Source organism: Dermochelys coriacea, chromosome 7, assembly GCF_009764565.3.
Source record: "Dermochelys coriacea isolate rDerCor1 chromosome 7, rDerCor1.pri.v4, whole genome shotgun sequence".
Classification (NCBI taxonomy): Eukaryota; Metazoa; Chordata; order Testudines; family Dermochelyidae; genus Dermochelys; species Dermochelys coriacea.
Genome location: NC_050074.1, coordinates 29,328,104 through 29,353,622, shown reverse-complemented (window position 1 = coordinate 29,353,622; position 25,519 = coordinate 29,328,104). Strand labels below are relative to the sequence as shown.

Sequence of the window (25,519 nt, the reverse complement as noted above, 5' to 3'; positions counted from 1 at the left end):
GGAAATAGAGGGCACTCAGCACCTTGTAGAATCAGACCCTTACTTGAGGGCACATATATACAGTTCTCTTTAAGGGTTCAGGAGCTTTATTAGAATTCTTGCACTTAGTATTATCCCATCATTTCTAGGTGTGCACCATTGCATCCTTCCTGTTTAAGTTTTAAACTGAGCGTTAAGTGGAGCCTAGCCTCGCCACGCTGGCCATCTGCATAGCGGTGCATTTTACATGCCATTTGTAAACATCTACTGGATTTGGCCTGCTGTGTATTGTGACACTTATGAAAGGAATGCTTTGGATTACATGGTAGCAAGAAATTATCCAATCAAACTACCCATATGCAAAAGAGAATTCTCTCTCAAGGGTTTACCCTAGCAAAATGATAGCTAAAACTGTGTTAAATTAAAATCAAATGGGTATCGAGCATTGTCACTAATCACACGCAGCATGCGCCATTTTGGTGTTACTGTCTATCATCTGTAGGATTTTTAGTAATTTGAACATTAACAGTAGGTTTATTTGTTGTTTTTAACATTATGGCATTGGTAATTACAACATGCAGCACTTGGGATTTCAAGCAAATAACTCAAGTCCACTTCCTAGTAGGGCTCTCTCAGTCAGTGAGCACCATTTTAGCTCCTCTGAATACACTAGCATAGCTCCCATTAATACTAAGAGGAGTTACATATAAATAGAGGGAAAATAAGCCATTGGCTGCAATAATGAATAATAATAGATATAAAGATTCCTAATGATGGGTTTTCTCTATTGGGTCTCCCACACACACACCTTTGTGGAGTCTCAGTGCCTGGAAGAATTCCTTACCTTTCCCCCTACTAGCTTCCTGTGTACCTAGGGACTGATCCCAAACCCATGGAAGTGAATGGAAAGACTCCCGTTGGCCTCAGAGGGAGGGCTATATATCTTATTCAGCAGCTAGGGTCAAGGATCCTATATATCAGGAATTTGAGGAGGTGCCTCCTATAGTCCTAAATGTTTAAAAGGCACTTACAAACTATGAAAATTTGGGGGGCACCACTGCTAATCTCATGCCTTGTTATTTCTGTATACCATAAGTAGCAATACCACAAAGGAGATTTATGAGGGATGGGATGGGAGTGTTATACAAAATGGATTGCCATCTAAAACACTAGTGATGCCCAGGAAAATAACATTTAAAAATGGTTGTGGAATCTATTAATCTGAATCGGAGAGCTTTTATTTATTTATTATTATCAGAAAGTGTAAGTACATTGTATAATATACCAACTGGAATTATATTGAACATTTGGATTATATGAGGGAATGCGGAATAGATTGCTCTGTAATTGTTTCCCTTCAATTTGCCATATGTGGTGGGAAGCACATGAGGGGGTGAGGGAATGCTATCTTGAAATGAGGGCTCATTTTCATTGTTATGGTTCCAGCCAGCAATTGTTGATTTCTGATAGGAAATCTACAGTTCTTGTTACTGAATGTGAGCTGGATTAACCTGGCCCTGTATGGGATTTTGGGGGGGGGTGATTTATCCTATATTTGGAATAGTCAGAAGTACTAGCCTTTGGAGTTAATGAACGTTCTATACAGTCATCAAACTAATGCTTAGTGTCAAAGGTACCCGCTTCCCCAGAATAGCTCAAGATTAAGTGTGGCAGGGAAAGGAGGAAAGAATATGGTGCCTTTGATTTTGTAGAAATTCCCCCAGTCTCCAGGCATTAGTTTCATTTCCCCAACCCGCGTATGTTGAAAAGTTTTGCATGTTACAGCTGTTTCTCTTCTGCTGTGCATCCAATGGAACTGGTTTGTCTGATGTGAGTTATTAATGCGGTGCTGAGACACTGGATTGTGTGATAAGAGTTAGAGAGAGAAATTCTCTTCCCAAGTCACATTGTGGGAGTGGAGCTGCTTTGCAGCAAATACTGCAGCCTCCCATTTGCAGTATGCTCTGGAAATGATGTACCCTGCCTCTGAGCAGAAAAGGTCAATAGATCTGGGGCTCTTCCCCCAAGCCCCTCTGTGCACTGGGGTACATGCAGAAACCGAAGACAACAGAGTTGTGCAGGACACAGGGACTTCTTGTGGGAGGTCCCTACATCCCACTCAGTCTTGCGGAGGGGAAATACTTCCATTCTGCTGCGTTCAGGGCACCCTGCAAAGGGAAGGGGGCAAGACCTGTCCCAAACAGGGGATTTAGTTCATATTGAACCCTATAACATAGGATGTCCCTTGAGGGTGAAATTCACTGTGTGCAGAGAAATTCATCACGTAAGGCCTATGTTCCACTTAACCTGAGTTTAAATGAGACTCAAATGATACACAGGAATCACGCTGGTCCTCTGCACTGGATGAATTTCACTTCAATTGTCTAATTTTTATGGAAAACAATATTTTCTGCACTATTTTAAAAACTTCTTCTACACAAAACAGACTCCAGGTGAGATCTAAAGATTAGGTTTTAGTGTATTCATTTAAGTCTCATGTCCAAGGTGATTTCTTTTTTCAAACTGACAATTTCAGCCATGCAGGCCCTGGTGCTAGAATGGAAATATGGCAGCTGAGCGCCTGTAAAATGGTTTGGAAGGCTACCCTGTTCCATAGTTCCAGCTGAAGCAAAGCCAATATCATATACACATATTCTTCAGTTCAAGCTTCCAGCTTCCCAAATATTACACATAAAAACACTACAAAAAGTGAGCTTAAAAATCCATTCTAATAGGACATGAATAGAATGCATGTCTTTGAGGATGAGCTACACATATTTACACTTGTTATATGGAAGCTTTATTTTCCTACAGTTCTACAACACATGTATAACACACAGTCACAATAACTAAGGAAAATAAAGCACTCACAGTACATCACCCATAAAAGATACAGTGCCTTGCATAATGACAGGTTTCAGAGTAGCAGCCGTGTTAGTCTGTATTCGCAAAAAGAAAAGGAGTACTTGTGGCACCTTAGAGACTAACAAATTTATTAGAGCATAAGCTTTCGTGAGCTACAGCTCACTTCATCGGATGCATCCGATGAAGTGAGCTGTAGCTCACGAAAGCTTATGCTCTAATAAATTTGTTAGTCTCTAAGGTGCCACAAGTACTCCTTTTCTTTTTATAAAAGATACATTTTCATTTACTATTAGATAAACTGGTGCCAATCAAAAGTAAATCCACTGACATCTCTGGAGTTGCACAGTGGAAACAAGGAGCTGAATTTGGCCCAAATTCTCCCCCCAAACACAGATTAAAACAAGACCACTGGCACATAACAATAAATGAGATGTGGAGCTGTGGTACTACAGCTAAATCTGAAGGACTTCTACTTTAAGCATGGTCATTCTACTTTTCCAACAATAATGGAGGGTTTGATTTCATCATCTTACATTTAGTCTGAGTACCTTTGCAAAAAATTTTAACTTTTGTTTTAAAAAATGTACATTGCATAAGTAAGCACCTAACTTACCACAGTGTATTCCCCCAATCATTTTCAAAGAAACAATTAAAAAAAAATAACATCAGCCTTAGAGCAGATGCTGTTAAGACATATGGCTTTCATTTCACAGAGTTCACTTCACCCATCCTTCAGAACATCTGAATTTGTGTAAATCCATCTAACGTCAACCCAGAATTGGAATAGCATCAATCAAAAAAGGATTAAAGCAACACCATCCTATCAGAACCACTTTGCTGTCCTACGTATTTTCTAGGTCCTATGTATTTTCCAGATAACAGGTATTAACCCTTTCAGTATTTATTTTGAAAATACACCTTTCTGAAACCTTAGGAAAATAAATCTTAACTGAAATAATTATCATTGATTTATCCTTTTCTGCTATATTTTTTAGAAAGAGATGTGAGCCTAGACATTTGCTTAAAATCTCATAAGCTCCATCTCCAGATAAGAAGGAAATTTTAAATCTCTGAGGCTTTGTGCTAAATTCAGACTACCAAATTAATTTCTGTTGTTGAAAGTAAGCCAAATCCTTTGTCCTATTTCACAGATTGACATATTAAACTTATGCTTCTAGCTTCGGATGTCTCTCAGCAATAATGTCACTTTTACCTGACTTCCTCCATGTAGATACAAGACAAGAGGTTCAGTCTTGGGGATGGTGACACACATTTTGCACCAAGTCTTCCCTTTGTCTAGGAACAGGAGGCGGCTGCTGAAAAGGCTGTTTTCAGCTGCCAAAAAGTTTGCTTTCTGTAAAAAGAAAGTAGGAGCTGCTTATACGGATGCTTATGTGGTCAGGATACTTACAATTATACATTAAGTACAATATTTAGTCATACGCAGCCAAGTGATTCAGAAGGGCAAATACTGAGTAGTTCATACCTGTACAAGAGTTTAATTATCATAACGTATCATCAAGATATAATATGCTCCTAGGTACTTAGAGGTAGGTCCTGAACTATTGTTCTCAATGACTGGGGAGTTAAAATTCCACCTCCACAGTGTAATTTGAGAAAGGCAATTAAGATGATACAGCTTGTTTCTTGCTTAGCACCAGTAGGCTGGGAGGAGATTTAAAATTAATGAAAAACATGTCTCAGCACAAGTGAACTCCATCAGAAAGGCACAGAGCCGCTGCAAGGATGTGTAAGAGCTCTGGGTTCACCATCAAGTAGTTCCTTTTACACTAATGTTCAGACAGTACGAGAGTATGACTGAGGCATATGTGGGCCAGGGTCCTATTACTGCCAACTGGCAGAGGGCATAAGGGATATACACTATGGTTTACAGCATTCATCTGGGTCAGGTATCTACATACTAGTTTGCCAAAGGGTGGCACATAAGGTCTCTTCCAAGAGACAGAAGTTTACTGGTCATCATAATCATAGTGAAATGTATGGATGGATGATATTTAACGAGTTATGTACCTGCACTGAAAACTATGTTCTTAAGGCACAAGAGTTAAGACAGGTCACCAAAATGTGGTAACAGATTCCATTCAGGCAGGGGCTGGTAGACACTTCTCTCTCTGGCTGGTCATTGTAAGTCTATTTGCATCACTGAGCAATGAAGAGAATTGAATTCATATGAGAGAACTGCAGGAAAAAAACCAGCAGGGGATGGCATCCTGTTTATGAGTGAAGAGAATGGATTTGGAGGGTATAACTGGGGGTCCTGATGTACACCCGGGGTCCTTCATCAAGGAGATGAACTGTCAGCATATTCTGTCTTATGAAAGGAGGGTCACAGCCAACCTGCCTGGGAAACACTGCGGAGACTTTTGGTGAGCTACATTTCATTCAGCAAGACAGTATTTTGTTAATTAAGATTAGGTTATAAAAGGCATGTGACAATTTTATTTTACATGTAACCATTTGTTTCCAATACTTTTACTTGATACCACTTGAATCTCTATTCTCTTGTACTTGTTTCTACTATAAACATATCTAAGTGCTGTGTGTTAAGTGGACCAGTGATCCTGAGCTGACATTGGTAAGTTGGTGTGTACTGTTCCTTTGGGAGCAGCAAGTCTGAATTCTGTGAGTGTTTAGTGGACCAGGGGCTGGACATTCCAGCAGGAGACTAGGAAGGCTCAAGGGTTGGAACACACCCATATCACCAACCTGTAGACAGACTGAGACCTGCACAGGCCAGGAGGGGTGTGCTTGTGATGCCTGTGGAGCTGTCCCCTAGTAGGCACAGAAAAAACTTCCCTCATGTTAAGGGCAAGTGGTAGCAAGGTGCCTCACAGCCCTGGGTACCCCCCAAGGAGTGTCACAGCATACTGATCATTAATACACAAACATTCTACCCCCCCACCCCACGCATAATGGCTTACCAGTACCTGTACCTCAGGATACCACCCTTCCATACTCCTCAGAAATCTATCAGCCTTCCCTTCTGCACCAGCCTTGTTCATCACACTATTAGTTGTGGTTCTTTTTCGAGTGATGGTCCCTATGTATATTCCACATGTGAGTGCACATGTGACCATGTGCCTGAGTCCAGAAGCATTTCTTAGCAGTGTCTGTTGATCCACACTTGTGTAGTGCACCCCTTCATGCTCCTGGCTGAGGGTATAATAGGTAGTGTGGGTCAACGCCTCCCCAGTTCCCTCTTACTGCCGCATGGCCTGAGTCAGAACTCCTATTCCTTCGCACTCTTAGTTTTCTAAGAGCGTGATCTACCTTTCATTTGGTGTAGATAGTTGTGGATAGTCTTTCTAGTGTAGGTAGATGAGTTAGTTTAGTTAGTGTAGTTTCTTTCCCTGTTTGGGGACTGTCCAACCTCCCCGGGGGTCTATGCCTGAGATTCTGGGATTTAAAAACTGCGTTTCCTGCCAACGTTAATTCTTTGTGAGAGACAAGCACCAATGGTGTCTACTGCCTGGACGAGGCACACATCACAGTGTGCTGCACCATTTGCATGTCCTTCCTGTCCCGAACCCAGGAAGCTCAAGAGCTCTGCTTCCTTAAGAACTTGATGGAGGAAGCTCTGAGCACTCAGATCTGGGACCGGTGGACCACCCTGTACAGTGATTGTCACTGACGCTGAGTGCCCTTCACAGCACCTTGCATGCCCCGGAACCATCAGTATCGAAAGCCAAGGACAAGTCCCGGCATGAGAGTAAAAAACACTTTCACAGGCACAAAAGCAGATCCCTGCTGCGGACTGCTCCCAAGTGCAGCATTTCCTCCCCAAGCCGGGCCGGGTCAGATGAGATGTCATGTACGGATCTGGCTGAACCAGTGCCCAAGCTTCCCCGTGAGGAGGGTAAGGCCAGGCGCAAACATGATCCAAATGGTAACAATGACAACCCCTGTACCCAGACATCCAGAACACTCACTGGCACGTGCTCCACCCACTCCGCTGGTACCTCTGCGTCTTCCAGACAGGCCTGCCTCGCAGATGCTGCCAAGGCCCTCTGGCATCTTCATGGGCACACTGCGGACTCTTCGATGCTCAGAACCTTTCTTGTCAGCAGAGGAGCTGCTCATACTCTATCAGCAGTCTCCACTCCTCTCCACCACTCGCAACCTCCCTACTCCAGAGGGCAAACCTCTTCTGCTGCCGCCACAGAAACCCTTTCCGTTGTCACATCGCAGCCCTCCGGTACCAATGGTTCCACCTTTGCCGGAACCAGCTTCAGAGTCCGAGGAGTTCTTGGAGCCGGAACCCTCGTTCTTCCTGATGTCATGCCAAAGCCCGGCTGATAGCACAGACTGCCTTACTCCCTGGCATATGATCCAGCAACAGAGGATCATTACCCATGGGGCCCACCACATCTGAGGGACCCTTTTTTTGGCTCTGCTGGGGACACTGGGATCCTTACTGCAAACGCCAGCCACCTTCTTAGGGATCCTATCGACTGTCCCCCATTCGCCCATCAGCGCCATCGGTTTATGAGGAAGAGGCAGACATCAAACCAGTAAAGCTGGCTCTGCCAGGTCCCACTGCTGCATCCTCTTTGCCTGACAAGGCTCTCTCTGCCAGACGACCATCGTCAGCACCAGGACTTGCTCCAGGGGTAGAAGCAGACCTAGATATCCCATTGGAGGAGGTTCAGGACCCGCAACACCAGCTCCTGGACATCCTCCTACCCAGGGGCCCTCTTGGGGTAGCTCCACCTATTAACAATGGCATCCTCCAACCAACATGGGCAGGATGGCCCCGACCCGCTTCCTGTGCCCCCACACCGAAGAGGGCAGAGAAGAGGCATTTCGTACCTGCTAAAGGGCAGATTTTCCTTTTACATATCCACCCCCCAGCTCTCTGGTTGTCCACAGGACAGCACAGGAGGTACGCTAGCACTCACAGCAGTCTACTCCTCTGGACAGGGCGGCGACGAGGATGGACCGCTAGGCAGGACAGTATATTCTTTGACGGGAGTACATTTCCAGACTGCAAACTATCAGACTCTGATAGCCAAATACGATTTCAACTACACCAGGCTAGCAGAATTCAAGGACAAGATGCTGCCTGAGAAACAGCAACAATTCCAGGCACTGCTAGACAAAGGACGACTGGTCGCCAAGGTGGGCCTCCAGGCCGCTGTGGACATAGATTCATAGATACTAAGGTCAGAAGGGACCATTCTGATCATCTAGTCCGACCTCCTGCACAACGCAGGCCAGAGAATCTCACCCACCCACTCCTGCGAAAAACCTCACCTATGTCTGAGCTATTGAAGTCCTCAAATCGTGATTTCAAGGAGCAGAGAATCCTCCAGCAAGTGACCCGCGCCCCATGCTACAGAGGAAGGCAAAAAACCTCCAGGGCCGCTTCCAATCTGCCCTGGAGGAAAATTCCTTCCCGACACCAAATATGGCAATCAGCTAAACCCTGACAATATGGGCAAGATTCACCAGCCAGATACCAAAGAAAATTCTTTCCTGGGTAACTCAGATCCCACCCATCTAATATCCCATCACAGGCCATTAGGCCTATTTACCATGAATATTTAAAGATCAATTAATTACCAAAATCACGTTATCCCATCATACCATCTCCTCCATAAACTTATTGAGTTTAATGTTAAAGCCAGATAGAGCTTTTGCCCCCATTGCTTCCCTTGGAAGGCTATTCCAAAACTTCATTCCTCTGATGGTTAGAAACCTTCGTCTAATTTCAAGTCTAAACTTCCTGGTGGCCAGTTTATATGCATTTGTTCTTGTGTCCACATTAGTACTGAGCTTCAATAATTCCTCTCCCTCCCTGGCATTTATCCCTCTGATATATTTATAGAGAGCAATCATATCTCCCCTCAACCTTCTTTTAGTTAGGCTAAACAAGCCAAGCTCCTTGAGTCTCCTTTCATAAGACAAGTTTTCCATTCCTCGGATCATCCTAGTAGCCCTTCTCTGTACCTGTTCCAGTTTGAATTCATCCTTCTTAAACATGGGAGACCAGAACTGCACACAGTATTTCAGGTGAGGTCTCACCAGTGCCTTGTATAACGGTACTAAAATCTCCTTATCCCTACTGGAAATACCTCTCCTGATGCATCCCAAGACCGCATTAGCTTTTTTCACAGCCTTATCACATTGGCAGCTCATAGTCATCCTATGATCAACCAATACTCCAAGGTCCTTCTCCTCCTCCATTACTTCTAATTGATGCGTCCCCAGCTTATAACTAAAATTCTTGTTATTAATCCCTAAATACATAACCTTACACTTCTCACTATTAAATTTCATCCTATTATTATTACTCCAGTTTACAAGGTCATCCAGGTCCTCCTGTATGATATCCCGGTCCTTCTCTAAATTGGCAATACCCCCCAGCTTTGTATCATCCGCAAACTTTATTAGCACACTCCCACTTTTTGTGCCAAGGTCAGTAAAAAAAAGATTAAATAAGATAGGTCCCAAAACTGATCCTTGAGGAACTCCACTGGTAACCTCCCTCCAGTTCACCTTTCAGTAGGACCCTTTGTAGTCTCCCCTTTAACCAATTCCTTATCCACCTTTCAATGTTCATATTGATCCCCATCTTTTCCAATTTAACTAATAATTCCCCATGTGGCACGGTATCAAACGCCTTACTGAAATCTAGGCAAATTAGATCCACGGCGTTTCCTTTGTCTAAAAAATCTGTTACTTTCTCAAAGAAGGAGATCAGGTTGGTTTGGCACGATCTACCTTTTGTAAAACCATGTTGTATTTTGTCCCATTTACCATTAACTTCAATGTCCTTAACTACTTTCTCCTTCAAAATTTTTTCCAAGACCTTGCACACTACAGATGTCAAACTAACAGGCCTGTAATTACCCGAATCACTTTTTTTCCCTTTCTTAAAAATAGGAACTATGTTAGCAATTCTCCAATCACACGGTACAACTCCTGAGTTTACAGATTCATTAAAAATTCTTGCTAATGGGCTTGCAATTTCGGGTGCCAATTCCTTTTATATTCTTGGATGAAGATTATCTGGGCCCCCCGACTTAGTCCCATTAAGCTGTTTGAGTTTCGCTTCTTCCTCAAATATGGCAATATCTACCTCCATTCCCATTTGTCATGCTACCATTATCCCTAAGATCCTCTTTAGCCTTATTAAAGACTGAGGCAAAGTATTTGTTTAGATATTGGGCCATGCCTAGATTCTCCTTAACCTCCACTCCATCCTCAGTGTTTAGCAGTCCCACTTCTTTCTTTGTTTTCTTCTTATTTATATGGCTATAGAACCTTTTACTATTGGCTTTAATTCCCTTTGCAAGCTCTAACTCTACTTGACTTTTAGCCTGTCTCACTTTATCCCTACATGTTTTGACCTCAATAAGGTAGCTTTCCTTGCTGATCCCTCCCATCTTCCACTCCCTGTATGCTTTCTGCTTTTTCTTAATCACCTCTCTGAGATGCTTGCTCATCCAGCTTGGTCTACAACTCCTGCCTATGAATTTTTTCCCCTTTCTTGGGATGCAGGCTTCCCATAGCTTCTGCAGTTTTGATTTAAAGTAATCCCAGGCCTCCTCTACCTTTAGATCCATAAGTTGACACATCCTCTCACTCTCTATCAACGGGGGTAGTTATGCGCTGGGACTTGTGGCTACACAATCGTCTGTCTTCCCCAGGGAGGTCCAAATCGAGGCTCTGCCCTTTGACAAGAACACATTGTTCCACAAGAAGACGGATGAATCCCTCCACGGAAGGTCTCCAGAGCCATGCTACGGTCCCTCAGTATATATACCCCGTCCCCAAGATGCCGGCATCAGAGGCAACCATTCTGCCTGTGCCCATATACTCCTTATCTGGCTAACTACAAACGTCAGCAGGAACCCCCATATCAGCAAACCCGATCTCAATGGCCATGCTTCTCTGCCTCCATCACAACCATCTCCTCAACCCTCTCCCAGCAACAGGCAAAACCTCAGTTTTGACCTGCAGGTTGAGACCCACAAACCTCCTCCGATGCCACCTGTGGTGTCCCATATTGTTTTGGGGGGCCACCTTCCCTATTTGTCCATAATTGAGGACTGACCACCACAGATACCCCCATGGGACCTTAATCTCATTCCCTCTGCCCTCACGAAGACACTCTTTGAATTACTGGCAACACGTTCCCTCTCCCACTTCTCAATGAAAGTGACATTCTTGTTAGTCATTATCTCAGCCAGACTGGGCAGCGAATAGCAGCCATAATGACAGACCGCACCGCCCCTCCCACATCCCACAAGCACAAAGTATCCTTGTGGCTCTACCCCAAATTCATCCCAAAAGTGGTGTCGGAATTCCACCTAAATCAGAGCATCGACCTGCTGGTTTTCTGCCCCAAACCACATGCTTCCCTCACTAAGAGAGCCTTGCATGCCCCTCGACATCTGCCATGCACTGGCATGCTGCCTACACAGGACTCCACCCTTTTGCACATTGCCTTCATTATTTACGACCGTTGCCGAATGGCCCTTTTGTCCAAATGGGTATCGGGGTGCAGCTATGAGTGCTACAACCAATCCAATGCACCCCCCCCCGATAAAGTCATGGCGCACTCTACATGAACACAAGCTGTCACACTGGCCTAACGGATGTGTCCTGGCAAGACATCTGCCATGTGGCAAAGTGGCGCTCCGTCCGCACGTTCACGATGCATTATGCCATTGGACAAGTGGCTGCTACAGAAGCCACGGGAGGCCAAACTATATTGCAGATTGTACTTCCACTGGTATTCTCGCACCCATCTTCACACTAACCACTGCTTGCGAGTCACCCACCCACGTGTGGAATACACACAGGGGCCATCACTCAAAGAAGAAGAGGTTACTTACCTGTAACTGGAGATTCTTCGAGATGCATTCAACTACCCTCCCTCCATCCCCTCTGCTTTAGACTGGATTCCATGACGGTAAGAGGGAGACTAGAGAGGTATCGACCTGCACTACTTATTATACTCTCAGCTGGGAGTATGAGGGGAAGCACTGCACATGTATGGGTCAACGGACACTGCTAAGAAACACTTCTGGACTCAAATGCATGATGCACATGCACACCTATATGTGGAACACAGATACGGACCACAAATCTCAAAGACTCTCCGGTTACAGGTAAGTAACTTCCTCCTGTTTGGTTTGTTTGTAGGAGGTCATTCTCCTTTAGGAGGATAATTACTCTAGTGTGGACTAGGCAAATGTCTTGATTTGAGTAGAAAAAAAAAATCAACCAACAAGAACATCGAGAAGGATAGAGTTAAGAAAATGCAGTACTTTTACTGCTGCTCTTTGGACTGCATTATAGCCTGTGTCTGGAAACCCAGTTTTTTTCCAACATTATAATTAGCAGAGACTCTGGTATATGAATGGGAGGAAGTACGATGAACCATTCCCCAAGGCTATGTGACTAAAGGAAGAAAAAAGCTTTTTGTGAATGAAAAAATGTCTGTACTGTATTGGCCCTTCCAGCGGAAAAAAATTCTTGAGGATTTTTGGCATCTGTAATAGCACTTGTGAAGTGGCAAACTCTCAAGTTGTTATTAAGCTCATTAACAAAGTTTTATGTAAAAAAGGAAGGGAAGAAACAGACTTGCTCAAATATTTCTCTTTTATGCACTTACCATCTTTCTTGCATTTTACCTGATCCTTTGAAGACTTAGCACAGAGCTAAAAGTCTGAGCATCTGAATGAAAACTACTCCATTTCTTGGATTTTTACAGTAAGTAATCTGTTCTCTGAAGTAAAGCCTTGGGTCACATTTCACTGGCTTTTAAATAGCTTTCTGACTTTTAGGATTAGCAGAGTTCTCTGTTGTTTAGGTGCAGGCTTTAACTTTCTTGGCAGATACTTCTGCTGAAATGGCTTTGATAGGTTATTGTGACATACTGCATGAAATACTGGGGCATACTCAATTTTATTCTTGGGCTGTAATCACAGGTGCATGGTATAACAGAGACTTTGCAGCGTGACGATATCAAGCCACAGAGCCAAATACTTCATTGTGCCTTGCAGAAGACACAGTTCAGGAAGGTGGCATGTATCTATGGCTTTACTCCACTTTGCACCGCTAGGATTTGGGACCAAGATGAGGGTACAAAGTTGAGGTAGAGCACCTTGGCAACAGAGAATTCCATTAATCAGAAAGACAGGTTTCAGAGTAGCAGCTGTGTTAGTCTGTATTCGCAAAAAGAAAAGGAGTACTTGTGGCACCTTAGAGACTAACAAATTTATTTGAGCATAAGCTTTCGTGAGCTACAGCTCACTTCATTGGATGCATTTTACATGAATGCATCCGATGAAGTGAGCTGTAGCTCACGAAAGCTTATGCTCAAATAAATTTGTTAGTCTCTAAGGTGCCACAAGTACTCCTTTTCTTTTTATTAATCAGAAACGTCAAGAAACTGCTCTCACTTCTGGCAGCTGCCCACAACAGTCGAAGGGCTATTCTGCAGCCAGAATAGCCAAAGCTCAAAGCACTGTAGTCATATCTCCTCCCACCCCCACCACACACCTAAGCACACCTCTGTGCCAGGGCATATGGTCATTTGCACCAGCCCCAGGTCACCCAATGCAGGCAGTATTCCTTGAGGGACAGTTAAACACATATGACACCTCCACTCCCAGCACCAGGCCTTAAGTACATGATCATCCTTATTTCTTGGTGGAGCATGGAGCAGAGCACAGCTCACTCCATCTGCCCCAAAGAGAAAAGTTGCGAAGACAGTGGCCATCCCACTCTACTACTGCTTGATGTTTCACAGACAGGATTTTTCATTTAAAAATGGCTTGGCATGCCTTTGAATGAATCACTGAGAAAAATGGTCAATTGCACTGGCATTTTGTAGGAAAGTGAAATGTCAAGAGCACAAAGATTTCCAGAATGGGAACAAGAGAAGTTACATGGAAACAGATCTGATGTCTGTACAGCTACACCTAGAGCAAGCTGGGAAAGCTGCCACTCGTTTGAACAGAATCGAATGTCCCAGCAGGCCAATTATTTAAGAACTGGGGGTTGAAATTTCCCTGCAAAACCAGTGTATCCCTGCATGAAAAGTACAAAACTCATGTTTGAAAATAAGATTCACAATGTATGTTCATACAGCTCGACAAGTGCCAGTTTGTCAGGTGTATGTTGTGAGTGATAGCCTATTAAAAGGGTGTAAGATCATGGAGAAAAGCACACCCCAAGGGATTTAATAGCAAATAAAATAACTAGCCTCTTCAGGCATCTAGCATGTTAAAAGCTTATTAGCAAGATAACTGTACCTCGACTGCAGTTTTTTTCTTTTGTTCTCCCATAGATTCAGCTCCTGCGTTGCATGGGACTGCTGATGACAGCAGAAAACAGTCTTTACACACTCGATTGTGACGGCTGTTATCTGCAAGTGGCTTAAATTCAGAGCATTTTGCACAAATAACCTGTATCAGAAAGATAATACTTCATTCTTCAGCCACTATGAAAATATAATCCCTGTTATTACAACCACTTTGCTGCAGATAAATTGCTGAAATAAAATCCTGCTAACTAATGCAAGGATGAGACAGATTGACAGACGTTCAGTATCTTACGTAAGTCAAGGTCTGAGATGGGACACCCCACTTCCCTCAATCAGAAATAAAGGATTTTTTTGTCCTGCATTGTGTTTCTAACCATTCAGAAAGTGACTGATAGGTATCTGCTTTTCTGTTCCCGTATAAAAGGTCTGAGTTATAATAATCTTAAGTTTTCAGTGCCTAATGATCATGAGTGCCCAGTATGAGATACATTAAAGAGGCCTGATTCTCACAGTTGGTGGGAGGTGGTGCTTGGTGCTTAGGACTGTCTGAAAAATCAGGCCCCTTTGAGTTGTCTGGAGCTCAAAAAGCGTCCAAAAATTGAGTCACTTTTGAGAATTTTGAGAACTGTGCACTGCATATAATGATCTGCCTGATGCCACATTGGGTTGGCAGGCAGTGATTTTATGGCTTTCAATTCTTTTTTCTGGCCCAAACAAGCAATTAAACTTGACATGAAATCAGCGCTTGGGAAAAGTGCTGGATTTACAGCGCTGGAGACTCAACTCGTCCGTTTATCTGCACAGCTCTCCTGTACGACCCCAAGCAATGAAGCTAACCACTCAACTCAAGGTACCATCCTCCTCGAGAGGAAGAGGGTAGTTCAGTCTATTGGAATTATGCACAAGAATGCAGTGAGCACAGTTGTGTTTATGTGCCCATCCCTCCAGCAGGAGCAAAAAGCACCAACTTATTTCACGTAGCCCACTGAACAGCTGCCAAAATGGCAGTAACTGTCATTCACTACTAATCTTGGCTGGGTTTGAATTCATGAGCTGGGACCACCACACACAGGGAGGCCAGTGAGGGGGTCTCTCAATTGCTTGGCCATGGAGGGCAGCTTTAATTACGCTACTGGCATAAGGTCCCATAGAGACTGAACACCAGAGGTGAATGGAGCAGAATGGAGCCTTGCTCCATCATACCGCTTCTGCTTCTCTTTCCTCCTAACACAATTTCTTCCCTCCCCCCCCCCCCCCGCATATGCCCCCTGCCTCCCCTCACACTGGGCAGTGGAATTTCCAGGACAGGCGATGATGGAGTTGGGCAACAGGGCTGGTAAAGAAGGGGCAACAGGGCTGGTAAAGGAGATGGCACAACCAGCTTTGTGTCAGCAGAGATTCCCCCTGCAGTGAGGATACTTGTACAAACCTCTAGCTGCTTTAAGTTTTGGTGCAAGGTGAACCTGACAAAGTGGAGGATATGGCCCCTTGACTCCATATCGCACTACAGAGCAGTGAAGTCGGTTTTCAAATTTGCAGTCTCATTGTATTAATTGCAGTAGCAGAAGGAGATCCACCACTTATGTGCATTACAAGAGCAGTCAGCAGGATTTAACTTCAAATCCCATTTTATTATACAACAACAGAGTCTGAATGCTCTTCAGTCGCAATAGTATGCTCTCTTATGTATGCCTACGAGACACGTATTACTACACAAAGCATTGCATTGCTCCAGTTCAGTGCACCATATGCAAGTGTTGAATGCAGCATCATTCTGCTGAAATGCACAAACAAAAGCAAACTAACGTTTTTTAAATAGTCTTTGCTAGAGGCAAATTAACTCCTTTCATTTGCATTCTACTACCCACACCAGAAAACAGTGCACAACCAACAATTGTTTATTTAACATTAAATTATTAATAACTTAATTCTCATTATTTTTTTGTCCACAGGGAGGTTTTTGTTTGATTTCTTTTAAAACTGAGCTTTGATGTAACAGTTTATATACCAAAGTGTATTTATTTTAATAATTATTTTAAAAATCTCCAAAGATTCAAGATAGCTGACTCCAGAATAATAATGTCTCTTCCACTGTAACAGTGTTTGGATTCCTGAGATGAATGTTTTAGAAAGGATGGCTTTTAATATTCTTAGTTACACATTTTACCTTACCTGACCCAAATTTATCTCCATTCTACAAAAACTTGATATTATTTCACTAATTATTCTAAACTAGTTACAACAGGAACATGGAACCATGAAACTGATGTCACCGAAGGAAGGTTTCAAGCCACAATAAGGCAGTCAACCTCATGTAATTTTGGGTTGGGATTTTTGGAAAAGCCTCAGAGAATCAGGTATCCACTGAGATTCAATTGGAGATAGGCACCTAACTCCCTTTGGCTCCTTTAAAATCCAGGCCTTAGGCTTCTAGCACCTGGATTTTTCATGTGCTGGATTCTCCGGGCCTTTCAAGAACAGAAGGACACCGTCTTTGGCCAAAAGCACCCTGATTTAGTTTTGCCACTGGGGGAAATGCAACCCCATCACTTCAGCACTGAATATTGAGGGCCCCTGTAGCCTTCTGATTGATCAAATCAATCGGGACAGCTGGAACTCGTTACCCTAGCCACAAAATGGCTGGTTTCCTCTCAGAAAAGGAGGAGGAGGAAGAAGGCACTTGGAAGCCTGCAGCAAAAGGCTGCTGACAAAGATCTAGAATAGCTGTGTTCCAGGCTATTTATTCTGCTGTTGGTTAATGGCTAAGGGATGCTAGTTATGTGAAGGAAACCCTGGTCAACGAGGTTGTTTCTTGGGACACTAGATACAAAACCCACCCAGGTGCAGAGGCAGCTTTTCTTTCAGCCACAGAAGTGTTACATTTGTCTCCTCAACCACTCACTCACGGCCTTTTACACCACGATTGCTTTGTTTTGCCGGATCCCCAATGGACAAGGCAAGTTGAAAGGTCTGTTCTACCATAGCCCTGCTGCGAACTCCAGTGTCTATCCTACTGTAAACTGAAAAGCTCCCTCAGAATGAAACAAACTCAGAATTTGATTTAAAAAGTCATTTGTTACAGATAGACTAATTAAATGGACAGAAAATAAAACACTGCTACTATTTCATTCTGATACTCACTGCCCCACATTGTTTGCAATGGTGCCGCCTTTTAGTGATGGAATTAAAGCTTTCGTTGCAGCTTTTGCAAGTTTGCTTTTCCTTGTCTCGCTTGGTTTTAGAAGATGATTTTCTGCAGGAATCAGGCTGAAATGAAACGTACAATTAGGTGACATTATACAACATAATTATTGCAAAACAATTTTCTGCCACTCAATTTCTACCATGCTTATGAAGCTCTTTCCCAGATTTATTCCCCACACAGACAATTTTAGGGAAAATTTCCTCTTACCAAGTCTGTTGGGGTTGAGGCTGCAGTGGGGATGTGCTGATTTTTAATTATAAGGCTCTCAGCTGTTTGGGCCTTACTCCTCAGAGTCCATCTCTTCCTTTGTGCATCACCAGAGCCAAAGAGTCACTCTATCTGACAGTCTATTGGTTTAAAGGGGACGGGTCTGGAGGAAGGGCATTTTCAGTGAGGGGGCTTCACTCTGGAACTCACTCTTTCTCTGGTTATCCAACAGAGCCTGAATTTGATTATCCTTCAGGACATGGGTTCAAACTATAACATAGCGGCTGGATAGCCAAATGTCTTGGACGGTTTAGACACAACAAATCCTTCATCTTGGCAGGTGGTTGGACTAGATGACCCTTGTGGTCCTTTTTTGCCCTATAGTTCTATGATTCCATGTTGCAAAACTTATATTCTCTGCGGGGTGAGGGAGAGGGAGATTTGTGCAAGGGTGGCTTGGATGGGAAGAGCAGTCTTGTACTCTGATGTGCCGATTAGTTTTGAAGTGGGCATTGTTTGGAACTGCCTTCCAAAGGGAGTAGTGGGAGCTAACTTGCTTTAAGACTGAGCTTGCTAATTGTATGGAGGGGTGGCATGATAAGATTGCCTATTATGACATATGGCCCACCTGCAACTGCTATCAGGAAACATCTCCAATGGCCAGAGATGGGACACTAGATGGGGGAGGGCTCTGAGTTACTACAGAGAATTCTTTCCTGGATGTCTGGATGGTGGGTCTCACCCACATGCTTAGGGGGTAACTGATCGCCATATGTGGGGTTGCCCAGGAATTTTCTCCCAGATCAGACTGACAGAGATACTAGGTTTTTTCCCCCCTTCCTTTGCAGCATGGGGCATGGATTGTTTGTGGGTTTGAACTAGAGTAAATGATAGATTCGCTGTAACTTTAAATCAAGTCTTTAAATCAAGATTTGAGGACTTCAGTAACTTAGGCAGAGGTTACGGGCCTATTACAGGGGTGGGTTGGTGGGTGAGGTTCTGTGGCCTGCAATGTGCAGGAGGTCCAACTAGATGATTATGACTGGTCCCTTCTGGCCTTAAAGTCTATGAGGAGCTTGTAAAATTATGGTCTTGAGCTCAGAGCTCTGGATGGACACATGCATCTCCTTATAAATTTGGTTAAATAAATCCCTGTGCCTTCTCCTGGTCGGCACTGCTCCCTTTGGGGACTCTACTGGCTGCCGCTGGGGCCTATAGTAGGAAGGAAGATTGTAGTAGGCACTTTGTACTACTCTCACCATGGCAGACTTTCCACACACTTTCTGTGCAAAAATTTATAACCAAATTACTCTGGCGCAGTCCCTGGCGTGAATTTCACTTATGTCTATGCAGAGGAAATACATCACACTATGGGAATGTAAGATGGCTTCACTAGCGAAATAATGTCAAACTGCAACTTGCAAGACAAAAGCCTTAATAATTCACTCCCTATTTCTGTGCTTCAGATAATCCACTCACAATCTGATGAGAGAAAAACCTTTCCCTAATATATTTTTATCATGTGCCCATAACTAAAGCAGGAGCTTTATATAAAATAAAAAAGATATTTTACTTTTGTTATGGAGTTTATATTGGCGCTCCAGCAACCAATTTAAGGGGAACATGTAAGCAGTAATTTCACAATAATGCAGCTCTGTTTTCAGCTTTCATTATGCCCAGAGCAGTCTGAAGGAACCTATATTACCAGATAAAGAACAAACACCCTACAGATTACATTTAAAAAGGGATGCGATTGTACATTGAGAAAAACACACACACCCTTCTTCCTCAGAGAGCTGTGCACCATCAGAAGAGGTAAGTCACAAGGCCTATGTGAGAGAACCATCTACCCAAATAATTGCATCTTCAGAAATCTGAAGTCTTTCATAAGAGGAGAGGGATTCCAGAGGCTTGGGAATTCAGAGATGGGAGCCAGTATATAAAATCAGAGGTGGCGGCCCACTCATTGCCATGCTAGACATACTAGCCCTAAGGGAAGCCTGTAGCCTTCTAAAGGACTCTCTCTCCTCAGCACAGTGAAAGCCAACCCAGTGAGTGAGGTCTCTCTAGTAAGTCAACATGTTGTAGCTGCCCCTGTGGAAGCCACTAAAGCAACCATTTCTAAGACTTGATTCTGAGATGCGCTGAATGTTTGTAACTTTCACTGATTTCAATGCAACCCGTGAAAAGGCCATGATCAGCCAGCAGTTTGAACCTTGACCATTCAATCTCAGCAAAATGAAGGGGGCGAGGGAGGGAACTGTGTTCCATTTCTCAGTAGCAATTTCTGGAGCAAATACTCACCAGCAAATACACACCACATTTTTGCTACCACAAAAACACAAACACAAGAACCTATCCCTGCAACAAACCCCGTTGCCAACTCTGTCCACATATCTATTCAAAGGACACCATCACAGGACATAACCACATGAACCACACCATCAGGGGCTCATTCACCTGCACATCTACCAATGTGATATATGCCATCATGTGCCAGCAATGCCCCTCTGCCATGTACATTGGCCAAACTGGACAGTTTCTACGCAAAAGAATAAATGGACACAAATCAGACGTCAAGAATTATAACATTCAAATACCACTTCAACCTCCCTGGACACTCAATAACAGACTAAAAGTGGCAATTCTTCAACAAAAAAACTTCAAAAACAGACTCCAACGAGAAACTGCAGAACTGGAATTAATTTGCAAACTAAACACCATCAAATTAGGCCTGAATAAAGACTGGGAGTGGATGGGTCACTACAAGAACTAAAAACTAATTTCCCTATGCTAATTTCCCGCTACTGTTACTCACACCTTCTTGTCAACTGTTTGAAATGAGCCACCCTGATTACCACTACAAAATTGATTTTTTCTCCTGTTGATAATAGCCCACTTTAATTGAATTGTCTCATTAGAATTGGTAAGGCAACTCCCACCTTTTCATGTACTATGTATATATATCTTCCTACTGTATTTTCCACTCTATGCATCTGATGAAGTGGGTTTTAGTTCGTGGCTATACCAGCTAACCTCTGCATCATGGTCCTCGTAACCTTGTTTACTATCTGTCCCATCTACTATCACCTTCTTCCATGCTCCAGGCCACAACCTCCCCTCCCCAACCAGCCACTGTCCCTCTTCCTCTTTCCCTTTGCTCTGGGCCCTCTTGCTTTCTCCTGTTCTTCTTAGCCTTTACCTATCTCTCGGTCTCACAGACTGTATCCAGCACACACACTTGATTCCCCTCACTTGCCCTAACTGCACCCTTCACCCTGCTCCTCCGAGGCCCTACACCTTTTCCTGGAGCAGGACAGGGTGATGCAGAGGGGCCAAGCTGCTACATTGCTGACTACATTGCTACTCCTAAGTTTTCTAACTCCTCTAACTGACCCTCTGTTCTGATATTCTCTGTGGACAGTGGAAAGCAGAATGCCAGTCAACAGGAATGACCTTGACTGCAACTAGTCCCTCAGTTTTAAATGAATTTGTTCTTTTCAATTTTGTTTGCTTCCTTCCGGCTTCAAGGGCAAACCTTTACATAGGGACAGATGATATTTTGCGCTAAACTTTATGGAGCGCAGTGATACAGATTTGCTCATTTAAGGAAAATGACTAGAGCTCTTTTTACATGCACATTTACAGCTACCCAGAACAGAGAGAGTTCCTACAGATCCATGTCCTCTCACACACACAGCTCAAATGTGGTGCTGCACTTCACTTGTAAAGAGTTCGCTGCAGTTAACCTGACATTATCACAACTAAGTCATTTACAGATGTCTTAGATGACGCACTACCACTGAGTTTTATTTCAGAATATATCAGACCTTCTCAAAGTAAGGTATACAATTAAGGAGACTTGGAATACTTTCCCTAATCAGCATGAGTCTAAAGAGTATCCATTTTCCTCAGCATTTCTACTGGCTAAAGTCATTCATTTATGATGGATTTGTTTTACAGCTTTAATTCTGGTGTTAATGCTAATTAAATGTTTAGGAGACTGCATTTCCTTTCAACTGTAGAGAAATGAACCCTTCTTAAATGGTTACAGCAAAGCACTGCATCACTGGCTAATTAAACTTGAAAAGTTTTATATTGTTAGAATTTGCACTAATAGATTTTAGTGCTCATACATACCCACACGGCTTCATTGCTGTTAATGGGATTACATGGGTGTAACCGAGGACAAAATTTGGCCTTGTGAGTTAAGTTACTGGAAGGTAATCTTAAAGAATAGTATAAGACCAACACTATGTCTACCTGATGCACAATATCCATTCCTGTTGATACATACTAACAACTGCAGTGAGGAGAAACAACTGCTTAAAATTCCTCACTGTACACTGGCTTACTTTAGCGGGAAGTCAGCTGATTGATTTGGAATGCACTGGGTAGCTCCCTAATAAATGATATGATAATAATAATAATGTGCATTTCCATAGCATAAAAGAGAGGAAGCTGCCAGTAAGGTATTTTCCATGTGAGACCTCAGCTTTGAAACCTACTTTCCTCTTCATAAAATAGCAAGAATCAGGTGACCTTCATGACTGCAAGGCCCATGTATTTACCATGGCTTTGGAGGTGGGGGATAGTGAGGGACAGAAGAGTAAAATAAAGGCTGGGGTTGGGGTTAGGGAGATATTGACTGGGTTTCGGGTGAGCTGATTTTTTTTATGATTGTATTTTAATGTATGGCAAAGGGGCCTAGAGCCCACGACAAGTATTTTACTTTGTATTATTTTTAATAAACCAAAGAAACAAAAACAAAAACCCAAAAAAGTTAAAATGTTTTTAATTCAAAGATCTAAACACTTGACAAACGTTAATTAAGCTTCAGAATGCCCTTCTGAGGTCCATATTTAAAATGGAAAACCTGAGGTACAGAAATGTCAAGTGATTTAATGTCATACAGTTATTCAGTGGCAGTAATGGGGACAGAACCAAAGAGACTTTGCTTTCAGATCTCTGTTTTAAACACTGAATTACATTAAACAAGACAGTCTATCCATTCAACAGAGCATAGGTCACATAGTAAGTGGTTCCATCTACTTCTAATTACATATCGCCTGAAGAGAGTTCCTTGCAAGTCAAGAGAGTGCTTTGAATAACGCATGTGTTCTGGAGGCTAGATCAGATCCTAACTGTCATAGCTCCATTTACCAGCTGAGCATCTGTCTCTTTTGTTTGGCCAACTGAATTAATTATATAAGTTCAAAAAGGACCTACCAAAAAGAGAGCCTGACCCCACCTGAGGCCTTTAGATCTGACTGCAAGTAAACAATAAATAATAATAATAATGCTCAACTTTCCTCATACAACTAATGCTATTGTGGTTAGTGAGACTACTTACATATAAAGTTAACCGCATGTGGAACTCTTTGCAGGATCGGGGCCTAAGAGTTGCTTCCTCAAACAGGGAAGTTTTGACTATTAATCTGCTTTTATTCTACAGTTATCTCACATTTTTCAAAATTTTGATTTCCGGTTAAACTTTTCATTGAAGTTTTGAATTTCGATCAAAAAATTGGAAGACCATTTCAATGACTACACTTTGGAACTACTCATGCCTTAAATCTAAGCATATGCATAACTGTTTGCTAGATCAGCGCTTCGGCCAGGGAAAAATGAGAAAACCAGGCATCGTTAGCGAACATCGTTACAGCCTCCTTCACTTCAGAGGAAGGAAGGAAAGCCAAGAGAGTTCACCATAACATTAAGGAATGAAAAGGGTTTGGGGGATTGTCTGGTTTTGTAATTTCATTGTTTTCTTGTTATTTTTTTCCTCATTTTTCTCTTTCATCTTATGTCTAGTCCAATATTTAAAATTAGGGCTTTCAAGCGATTAAAAAAATTAATCATGATTAATTGCACTGTTAAACAATAATAGAATGCCATTTATTTAAATATTTTTGGATGTTTTCTACATTTTCAAATATATTGATTTCAATTACAACACAGAATACAAAGTGTACAGTGCTCACTTTATATTTCTTTTTGATTACAAGTGTTTGCACTGTAAAAAGACAAAAGAAATAGTATTTTTCAATTCACCTAATCTTTATCATGAAAGTTGAATTTACAAATATAGAATTATGTACAAAAACTGCATTAAAAATAAAACGATGTACCATTTTACAGCTTGCAAGTCCACTCAGTCCTACTTCTTGTTCAGCCAATCACTCAGACAAACAAGTTTGTTTACATTTGCAGGAGATAATGCTGCCTGCTTCTTGTTTACAATGTCAACTGAAAGTGAGAACAGGTGTTCTCAGGGCTCTGTTGTAGCTGGCGTCACAAGATATTTACGTGCCAGATGCGCTAAAGATTCATATGGCCCTTCATGCTTCAACCATCATTCCAGAGGACATGCATTGATGCTCATGACGGGTTTTGCTCGATAACAATCCAAAGCAGTGTAGACCAACGCATGTTCATTTTCATTATCTGAGTCAGATGGCACCAGCAGAAGGTTGATTTTCTTTTTTTGTGGTTTGGGTTCTGTAGTTTCTGCATCGGAGTGTTGCTCTTTTAAGACTTCTAAAAGCGTGTTCCACACCTCGTCCCTCTGAGATTTTGGAAGGAACTTCAGACTCTTAAATCTTGGGTCGAGTGCTGTAGCCAACTTTACAAATCTTACGTTGGTACCTTCTTTGCATTTTGTTAAATCTGCAGTGAAAGTGTTCTTAAAACGAAGAACAACATGTGCTGGGTCATCATCCGAGACTGTAGTAACATGAATTATATGGCAGAATGCAGGTAAAACAGAGCAGGGGACGTACAATTCTCCCCCGAGTCATTCCGTCACAAATTTAATTAATCCATTATTTTTTTAATGAGCACCATCAGCATGGAAGCATGATCTCTGGAATGGTGACTGAAGCATGAAAGGTCATACGAATGTTTGGCATATCTGGCATGTAAATACCCTGCAATGCTGGCTACGAAAGTGCCATGCAAATAAGAGCAGGACAGCATTATCTCCTGTAAATGTAAACAATCTTGTTTGTCTTGGCGATTGGCTGAACAGGAAGTAGGACTGAGTAGACTTGTAGGTTCTGAAGTTTTACATTGTTTTGTTTTTGAGTGCAGTTATGTAACAACAACCAAAATCTACATTTGTAAGTTGCATTTTCAGGACAAAGAGATTGTACTACTGCACTTGTATGAGGTGAGTTGAAAAATACTATTTCTTCTGTTTATCATTTTTACAGTGCAAATATTTGTAATCAAAATATACACTTTGATTTCAATTACAACACAGAATAGAAGATATATATGAAAAAGTAGAAAAACATCCAAAATATTTAATAAATTTCAATCGGTATTCTCTTGTTTAATAGTGAGAGTTATACTGCGATTAATTGTGATTAATTTTTTTAATTGCGATTGTTTTGAGTTAATTGCATGTTAACTGTGATTAATCGACAGCCCTATTTAAAATATAAGCACCTACATTGCACATGCCTGTTATATGCAAGAGTTCAAACTGATAATCAGGTGCTCACATAGACAGGTGCATGAACAACAGAGATATTTCCAAGCTCATTTATCCATTTTATGGGGTTACATATTTTCCATGTGAAAACTACCTGTTCATCAACATACACACAAACACACATACACCCCTTCAGCATGGTCTTTGAAAATGTGTTGAACTAAGTGAAATGGAGTTAACTCATATTAAGAATAGTATGTTTCACACTTTGTAATATTGCAGGGGTTTTTTTCAGTTACATGGTCCAGAATTCTTGACTATATACCAATTTCTGTATGTGTAAGACATTTATACTGAATATTAGGAACTGTAGGTTGGGTTTTAATTTATGTATACAAAAGTATAATGAGTACTATATGTTGGCTGTAAGCAATTACCATAATGCAGTGGTTGTACACTTGTTGCATTTCTTTTATTATTTCTTTATTGTCTTGCTATGCTAATACATAATAAACTTCAAATA

At 42.3% G+C, this 25,519-nt stretch overlaps 1 protein-coding gene across 4 annotated transcripts in view; it reads right to left on the bottom strand.

Moving 5' to 3' along the window:
• FGD3 (FYVE, RhoGEF and PH domain containing 3) overlaps nt 1-25,519 on the bottom strand; it is a 176,764-nt gene that overhangs the window by 4,610 nt on the left and 146,635 nt on the right. For all 4 annotated transcript variants that reach the window (XM_038410836.2, XM_038410837.2, XM_043518271.1 and 1 more), the window contains 3 exons: nt 17,288-17,413; nt 14,136-14,288; nt 4,058-4,198 (listed from right to left, as the gene is read on the bottom strand). In XM_038410836.2, coding sequence (XP_038266764.1) covers nt 4,058-4,198; nt 14,136-14,288; nt 17,288-17,413 — 420 coding nt within the window. The remainder of the gene's footprint in view (nt 1-4,057; nt 4,199-14,135; nt 14,289-17,287; nt 17,414-25,519) is intronic.